The sequence below is a fragment of the Anomaloglossus baeobatrachus genome, chromosome 2, assembly GCF_048569485.1.
Source record: "Anomaloglossus baeobatrachus isolate aAnoBae1 chromosome 2, aAnoBae1.hap1, whole genome shotgun sequence".
NCBI lineage: Eukaryota > Metazoa > Chordata > Amphibia > Anura > Aromobatidae > Anomaloglossus > Anomaloglossus baeobatrachus.
The window spans coordinates 590,334,293-590,343,474 of record NC_134354.1 but is presented as its reverse complement, the minus strand read 5'-3'; the positions used below and the strand labels follow the sequence as shown (position 1 = coordinate 590,343,474).

The following is a 9,182-nucleotide window of genomic DNA, read 5'->3' as shown; positions in this document are numbered from 1 at the left end:
TCACCCTCCCTTTCTCCGCTTCCTCCTCGCGTCTCCGCACGGTGGCTACAACGTCCGCCATGTCGGCCTCCCACTCCTCCATGAGGAGCTGCATCTTCACCTGCAGCCGTTGGTAGAGCTGCGCGGTCCGGATCTCCACCCACGCCGCGGTTCCAGGCGCGGGGGGTACGGTGTCGCGGGACGGCATCCACATGACGGCTGGTTCGTTTGCTTCCAGGAACGGGATATTTGCAGAGTCCTGGCGTCCCTGCTTTTATAGCCGCAGCTACATGCGTCCAGCCGCCATCGCGCCCCCCTTAGCTCTTTCCGGCCCCTCCTCTCTCGAGGCGGGGTTTTGGCCTTCGCGCCTCTACTGCTCGAGAAGACGCTCGAGCGGGAACTTTTCGCGCCAAAGATGGCGGCTTCTGAAATTTTTCTGCCGGATATCTCCGGCGGTAACAAGGCGCACCTCTACCTGACGGCAGAGCGGTAAGATCCTGTTCGTGCTGCCAAGTTGTCGCGGGCGGGGTGAGGGTGTCGGCACACCGCGCTCACCCCTTCTGCTCGGGTCCGGCAGCTGCTCACTGGTGGCTCAAGCCGTGGGCCGGATCCCGGGGTTTCTCGAGCGACACTCCTCGCCCGTGAGTGAAAGGGGGTGTTTGTTGGGTGTGGGGATTGTTATAGTTCGTGATGCCACCCACGGTTGTGGTGATTGCACCACCGCTGCTCAGTATGGGGGTCCCGGGGATGGTGATGCGGAGCAGCCAGGTGTTGTGTTGCCCCTCCGTGGGTAGGGGTTGGTGATCCCGGGGCCCGGTGATGAGATGTGAAGTGTAGGGCCTGGAGGGCGCAGGGACGCGGGGGCAGCGCTGTGCCTTGCGGCACTATGGTACTCACTCAGCCTGACACACGGACACAGTTTGTACGGTAAACCAACGGCTGGTAGGACGGTCCCACAGACGGCTGCACCTGCACTCCCTGTTCTGGCACCCTCAATCTGTGCGTTGGAAGACGAGTTGACAGACAGCTTAACTCTTTCCCATCAATGCATTGACTCGGACGCTGGGGCTCCTTTACAACTTTTATTAATGAGATCAGTGTAAAACTACAAGAAATAAATGAAAATACTAAGTACAACATACAACATATCTGAGTTACATAGCATTCCATTTGATACAGGACATGCAGGGTAAATGCACTACATGGCGAATACATATTAGCTAATGACAGGATAATACTTGCAGAACAGACCAACTACATTATAATTTTGATGAGCCCTAACCAGGGGATCATAACTCACCGACTGTGCTATGTAGAGGCAAACATAAGGAGCAGAGATCTGGAGAGATATTCAGCATGCAGAATGTGTGTGTTCATGTAACTGAAATGGCTGCTGAAGAAGAAGGGGCAGAGCCTATGCAAGGTCTGATGGGTAACTACATAAGCCTTGGTAGGACAATTTTCATTGCACAGTAACCAGTGAAACATTAAACTAACTGCAGTAAGACAACATTGTCAACAGATGGCGCTGTTGGATATCACTGGACAAGTGGACAGTATCAATGTCAATTACTAAATGTAATCTTATTACTTGGCATAATAAAATAATTATATGCATTTCTATGAAGGCATGACACTCCCCGTCTGGCATCCGGGGGAATGCCACAAACTTAAACTAGAGCAATAGAATAAGTTCAGATACAGGTCTAAGAAACAGCTTTCCACTTTGCTTGGGAATCTTGATTTCCACTTTCCTGACCTGTCCGTCTTGACTTGGGAAGACCTTGGTTACCAATCCTAGAGGCCACTCGTTCCTTTTAGACTGAGTGTTCTTCACTAGGACGACATTCCCAGGTTTCATGTTGGGTCTACTATCTTGCCATTTGTCTCTTGTCTGTAATGTAGAGAGATATTGTTTTCTCCACTTAGTCCAGAAAAGGTCTGCTAACATTTGAACTCTTTTCCATTGAGATCTGTACAAGTCTTTTGTAGTAAACTCTCCAGAAGTCGGCATACTCACATTAAACTTCTGGGTGAGGAGAGTTGAAGGGGTGAGCAGAGATAGGTCATCAGGGTCATTGGATATGGGAACCAGTGGTCTGGCGTTCATTATAGCTACTACCTCGGCCATGAAGGTTGTTAGAGTCTCATGAGTGAGCTTCGAAGGACCAAGTTGCAGAAAGATGGAATCGAGGATTCTGCGAGCGATGCCGATCATGCGCTCCCACACACCTCCCATATGAGATGAGTGCGGTGGGTTAAAGGTCCACGTACAACCTAGTTCTGAAAGACGTCTTTCTACTTGGTTAATGTCCAGATTTGAGGGAATCTTTAGTTCACCACATGCTCCTACAAAGTTAGATCCTCTGTCAGAGCGTATATGCTTTACATGTCCTCTGAGAGAAATGAATCGTCTGAAGGCATTTATGAAGCTGGATGTGTCCATTGTCTCAATGACTTCTATGTGTACGGCTCTAATACTCAAACATGTGAACAAGACGGCCCAGCGCTTGCTGTTTGCATGTCCTCCCCTAGTCTGACGTGTGACAACTGACCAGGGACCAAACACATCGAGGCCCACGTTAGTAAAAGGAGGTTCGGTACTCAAACGGTCTGCTGGTAGGTCTGCCATTTTTTGGGATTGACAAGAACCACGGAGTTTCCTGCAGATGATACATTTGAAGATGACTCTACTCACAAGTCGCTTAGCTCCTGTTATCCAGAAACCCGCTTCCCGTAGGGCTCCTTCAGTTATCAAGCGCCCTTGATGTCTAACCTGTGCGTGATAATGCTCAACCAGCAGGAAAGCAACATGGCCATGAGGAACAATGATTGGAGTACACTCGTCATTTTCAAGCTTTGCATTTGAAATTCGTCCCCCGACTCTCAGCAGTCCTTGAGTATCCACAAACGGGTCCAGTTTTTTAAGGGGACTATCTTTTGGGACACTTCTGTGGTTCCGGAGGGACTCTAGAGTCTGGGTATAAGCTTCATGCTGTACACAACAGATGATTGCGTGTTTGGCTTGCGTGAGCTCTTCTACTGTGTAAGCTTTATGACAACGATGCCAGCCTTTGCATGGAGCTGGTCTCGACTGTCTGTTTTTAAAGGATCTAATGACATGGATCAGGCAAGTCAAGGCTCTGTAGGCCGATCTACAGGTAGAGAATCTGAGGAAGCGGCGAGAATCAAGGTGCCTGTTGGTGATCGTTGTGCTAAGTGTGGAAACTTGAGGCCGTAGCTCTACATCTGATTCTGGTTCGAAGAGTTCATGTGTATGTGTCTCGTGAGCAGTGGGTACTGGTTGATACAGAAATGCAGGTCTGACTAGCCAGTTAGTGTCTTTGAGGCGTGGTGCCGATACCGCTCTGGTCGCATGGTCTGCAGGATTTTGGTCGGTTGGTATTTTGAATATTTTGTCCATGAAAGCAAAGAAATGTACCTCCATTTCTGGCTTCTTTGAGAAACTTGGCTTTAAGTAGGTAAGGCGCTTTAGTGCCATCTCTTTGTTGTTAGGAAGACGGGGTCTTTGTGGCTTGAATGGTAGTGGAGCCACCCAGCTGTCGTTTTCATCCTTGTGAAATCCTTGATCCATTATCTCCAGGAAGGTCTCATCTTCAATGGAATGGGCTAGTTTATAATCTTCTTTGGTCTTTTGAAAGACAGCGCACCCTAGATGATCTTTGTCTCCGTCGCACAATTCATCCATGGCGTATCTGTCTTTCCCACCATTTAAGTGTGCTGAATTGGTGAGATTCTCCTTCACTAGGAATTTGTTGGGGCAGGGTAGGAAAAAGGATGGACGGCCACTCTCCAATGTGTTCGTGTAGAGAGATTGGACGTTGTTCGGCTTGTGAGCATTCCCGAGGCAGACGTCCCCTATAACTACCCATCCTAGATCTAGCTTCTGAGCGTAGGGCGAGTTATGAGGACCGTTTATCTGTTTCCTCACCTTGTGAACTCTGATGATGTCTCTCCCCAGCAAAAGGACCAACTTGGCTTGGGAATTAAGTGCAGGAATGAGATGCGCTATGTTTCTCAAATGGGGATGGTGTAGTGCCGCTTCTGGAGTGGGTATCTCTTCTCTATTGTTCGGGATGGCATTGCACTCGATTAATGTAGGAAGGGGTAAGGATGTCTTCCCATCTAGGGATTCGATTTGATAACCTGTTGCCCTCCTGCCAGATTCTTCACTCACTCCTGTACATGTTTTCAGTGAGTAGGAGCAGCTAAGTCCCTTGATTCCAAAGATGTCAAAGAAAGCTGAGCTGGCGAGTGATCTATTACTCTGGTCGTCGAGTATAGCATAGAGTTTAACCGCTTTTTCTCTGTAGCCCATAGGGTAAACTGTAACCAGACAGATCTTTGAGCAGGATTTGTTAGTGAGACCTTCTCCACAAACTTGAGTGCACTGGGGTGACACTTCAGGAGGTGTACTCTCTGTCTCCTCCCCGCCGTGCTCTGTAAGTCGGTCGATGTGCGTGGAATTCTGTGGGGCTGGTTCTGGGTGTAGAGCTGTGCTGTGCTCTTGACTGTTACACTCCGAACAAGTGATACTGGCATTGCAGTCTCTAGCTAAGTGAGATGTGGATGCACAACATCTGTAACATATGTTGTTTTCTCTGAGGAAGATTCTACGGTCTTTAAGAGATTTTCCTCTAAAACTCCTGCACTGTTGCAGTGGGTGAGGCCTTTTGTGTAGGGGGCACTCTTTGTCTGGGTCAATTGTTAGTGACCCTTCAGGTTCTGTTGTACTGTGGGTCTTGCGTGATGAATCTGTAGCAGACACATTAGTTTTGTGTACAGTGATAGGTGAGCCTCGAGGGTTGCGTACTGGAGCAGGCTTACCTGTTCGTGGGTTGATGGGATCTGCGGTGGAAAGGTCAAAGCTGGGATCATTCCTGATCTTGGCTTGCTGGCGCACAAAATCTACGAAGACATGGAATGGAGGAAACGGCACGTTGTGACGTTGTTTGTAATCTGAACCCCGGTTCAACCATTTCTCTTGCAGACTGTAAGGCAACTTATTCACTATGGGTTTAATACCTCTGGCTGCATCTAGGGACGCGAGGCCTGGCAGGTCTCCTTCAAACTTGGCGACTTGGAGTTCTACCAAGAGGTCGCTCAATTCTCTTAGCATGTGAAAGCTCTTATTAGAGATCTTGGGAAAGTCCTCCAACCTTTTGAAGAGGGATTCTTCTATCCTCTCTGAAGAGCCATAGCACTCATCAAGTCTCTCCCATAACAGGCACAAACCTTTGCTCGGGTGGTTGATGCTGATATCCCTGATGCGTTTTGCATGTTCTGCTGATTCGTTTCCTAGCCACTTGACCAAGAGATCGATCTCTTCATTGGCAGAGATGTCCAGGCCGGCCGTGGCGTTTCTGAAGGAAGCTCTCCACGCTCTGTAACTTTCAGGACGGTCGTTAAACTTTAAAAGACCTTTGGTGAGTAACTCACGGCGTGCGAAGAACTTGAGGAAATCTGGTAGCTCTTGATTTCTGAGAGGGTGGTCCTGATACATGTTGCTATGATGAGGTCCCAGTGAGTTATTGTTGCCATCAAATACGTTGTCGCCATGATAGTCACCATCGGGGTCCTCCATTTTGGGACGGTTCGCTGTGTAATAGGAATCTACAAACTTGGGTGCAGGTGACACTGATGGTGTTAGGTGGACGGAATTACCTTCATGCTTAACATGGGATGTTTGTTGAATGAAGGTTGATGGCTGAATGGCAGGATTAAGTCTCTCTCTTGGAGCTGAATGTAGACGGTCGTCTGATGCGGTATGCTTTAGTACGTAGTCTGAAGTGCGTTGTGAGATATCCCGATGACTGAGTTCGGGTCCGAGCCTTAACCTGAAACTTTTACTGTCGCTGCGTGCTGCTTCTTCTAAAGCCTGTACTTCAGCTTCTGCTGCTGCTGCTTCTGTGTCTACAGCAAGTTTTGCAAGGTCGGCTTCTAGACGTGCTTTTTCTGTCTTTAATTTCAACTCTTGTTCAGCAAAGGCAGCTCTCACTTTGGCGGCTTCCGCCTTCGCCCTGGCGGTGGCAATTGCAGCGCTGCTCACAGACTTCCTTGAAGCTGACGAGCTTACATGGGAGCGTGTTACATAAACTTCAGATCCTCTATCTGACATGGTGTCTGTATGCGGCTTGACTGCTCTCTGATAGAAGTCGGCGTCTATGCTTCAACCCCGTTAATAGCAGTCGTTTTACTGTTCTGGCACCCTCAATCTGTGCGTTGGAAGACGAGTTGACAGACAGCTTAACTCTTTCCCATCAATGCATTGACTCGGACGCTGGGGCTCCTTTACAACTTTTATTAATGAGATCAGTGTAAAACTACAAGAAATAAATGAAAATACTAAGTACAACATACAACATATCTGAGTTACATAGCATTCCATTTGATACAGGACATGCAGGGTAAATGCACTACATGGCGAATACATATTAGCTAATGACAGGATAATACTTGCAGAACAGACCAACTACATTATAATTTTGATGAGCCCTAACCAGGGGATCATAACTCACCGACTGTGCTATGTAGAGGCAAACATAAGGAGCAGAGATCTGGAGAGATATTCAGCATGCAGAATGTGTGTGTTCATGTAACTGAAATGGCTGCTGAAGAAGAAGGGGCAGAGCCTATGCAAGGTCTGATGGGTAACTACATAAGCCTTGGTAGGACAATTTTCATTGCACAGTAACCAGTGAAACATTAAACTAACTGCAGTAAGACAACATTGTCAACAGATGGCGCTGTTGGATATCACTGGACAAGTGGACAGTATCAATGTCAATTACTAAATGTAATCTTATTACTTGGCATAATAAAATAATTATATGCATTTCTATGAAGGCATGACACTCCCGGTAGGTGACGGTGATGTCCCTCTTCCTTGCACCTGTGTTGTCTGATGGTAGCGGTGGATTCCCTCCGGTTACCCGCTCCCCGACTGCAATCTGGGCCGGAGGAGCTCTACACTTTGCCCGCAGGCGCTGGCCCTGGGGAAACTTGTGCCCTGGCGGTGGCGGTGTCTCCCCGGTAATGGTCGGGCTGTTGCCGTCAATCGGGACTTGGTTGTTGGGGGAGCTGCGTCCCCGTCACTGACGGATTTGGCAAATCTGGCGACTCCTAGCCTTGCCGGGGTCCGAGAGGCCCCTGCCCTGGTGCTGACTGTCCTTCGGAACACTGCTCCAGACCACCGGGCACACAGCCAACGGGGTCCTTCCAGGAACTTCCAAACGGTCCCCCTCCAGACAGTCACCGCCGTTGCTGACCTTGCTGTTCTGGCCCTCACAAAGCTGGACCCTTCAGGCTGTCTTTCTCTTCTGTTACTTTGCTTGCTTTTCCTCCTTTACTACTTTCTTTCCTTAACTCCTCCACTTCCTCCTCCTGGACTCCTCTCTCAAGCTCTCCCTGAGCTCTTCTCTGTTGTTTACTCTTGCCCTGCCTGGGCTATCTGCCGTTCACTCTTTCATGTCCCTAGCTGGACTGCCTGGTTACTTCCTGCCTCCAGAGCTGTGAGCTCCTTGGTGGGCGGAGCCAACCGCCTGGCCCACCCCCTGGTGTGCATCATCAACCTCTGGAGGAAGGCAACAAGGATTTGTGGTTAGCTGTGATGTGCCTACCTGGAGTGTGGGGTGTGGTGGTGTTGTGACCTGTGTCCCCTGGCTTGCCCAGGGCGACACATATGCGGTCGCCCTAGTATACGCACTTAGAAGGGCCCACCCAGAGCTTCGCTACCCTTAACTATATCAGCATGCGCAGCTAATGTGTGGGTCATTATATTCTGCTGCAGCTAATGTGGGTCCATTATATAGTGCTGCAGATAATGTTGGGTCACTTTTTTTCTCTATCTCATTCCATTTCCGAGATAAAAATGATAACTCCGTTATTTTCCACCAGGTGGTTTTATTGCGTAGCACATGGCTACTTTACTATACCTAGACACCACTTCTATGCCTATAGCTGCCGCCATTCTCAAGTTAATGGCGGTGGACAGGATATGGGTGGACACACTGTATACTGTAGTGCAGTAGCTAATGTGGGGCCATTATATAGTTCGACAGCTAATGTGGGGGCCATTATATATAAAACATTTTTTAAAGGAAAATGGCTACAAAAACAAATGAAAGATCAAATATACAAATATTAATTTTGAATTTCAACTATATCACTTCAGGCTATTTGTTTCGCATAAATTGAACACTCTGTGTAATTGATGAGCACATTTTTACCTAAAGAAGTAAGTAAAATCTATCTACAAATTGAATCTTTACCTCCCTATCTTCCAGCAGTCAAGTGTTTTATGCTCCATCACTATAGCCATTTATGGATATGTTTGAATGACAGCATTTACTTTACCATATAATGTACTGGAAAATTCCACATGGCTAAGAAAAATCCAATTCTGAAATTGTTGCATGGGTTTGGTTCTTACAGTGTTCACTGAATATTAGCTACACCAATTAAGAACAGCAAAGCCAATTTAAAAAAAATCAATAATTCTTTATTAATAAACATTAAAAATTAATGACCACATAAAACCCGAATGGACCACCCCAGATGACGGATGGTATTGATATGGGGAGCCAGCACTCGAAAACACAGTTTAAACAATTAATAATAGTAGTTAAATGGTTACATCCAATGTAATTTGGCTATATATGGCAGAGGGAGACATTGCCTGTAATAAAGTTGTAAATAACATATATCAAATCTCCCTATGTATGGAAAAGAGAAAAAAACAGTCATTCAATATTACAAACAATATTACCAACAGGCAGCCAATCCAATGCCAAAAGTGGTGCGGCGACCCTTCAAACTGATGCGCGTTTCGCAACAAGCGTGCTTAATCCAGGAATAAAAGCTCCTGGACGAAGCTCGCTTGTTGCGAAACGCGCAATAGTGTGAGGGGTCACCTCACCGCTTTTGGTATATGTTATTTACACTTTATTGGAAACATGTTTTTAACGTTCACTTATATATATTCGTCCCGCTAGAGGACCTGCAATTGCATGAATGATTGGACTATGTGCTTAGTATTTCATTCCTTTGTAAGCTTAAAATTCTCCTATAAAGCAGAACTAAAGGTTGGAAGAATAACTTCATAGGAATAATAACATGGCAGACACCTTTACTGAACCCCAACTGCCACAACACGCCATCAACAAGATCGTGTTGCAGTGGGC

At 47.3% G+C, this 9,182-nt stretch overlaps 1 protein-coding gene across 1 annotated transcript; it reads right to left on the bottom strand.

Annotated features, from left to right (window-relative positions):
- Positions 1–1,121: 1,121 nt before the first annotated feature.
- Positions 1,122–6,854, bottom strand: LOC142291889 (uncharacterized). Its single transcript, XM_075336794.1, has 2 exons — positions 6,519–6,854; positions 1,122–6,323 (listed from the first exon to the last, which is right to left on the bottom strand). The coding sequence occupies exon 2, from the start codon at positions 6,116–6,118 to the stop codon at positions 1,655–1,657; it is 4,464 nt and encodes a 1,487-aa protein (XP_075192909.1). The 5' UTR covers positions 6,119–6,323; positions 6,519–6,854; the 3' UTR covers positions 1,122–1,654.
- Between the last annotated feature and the right edge of the window lie 2,328 nt (positions 6,855–9,182).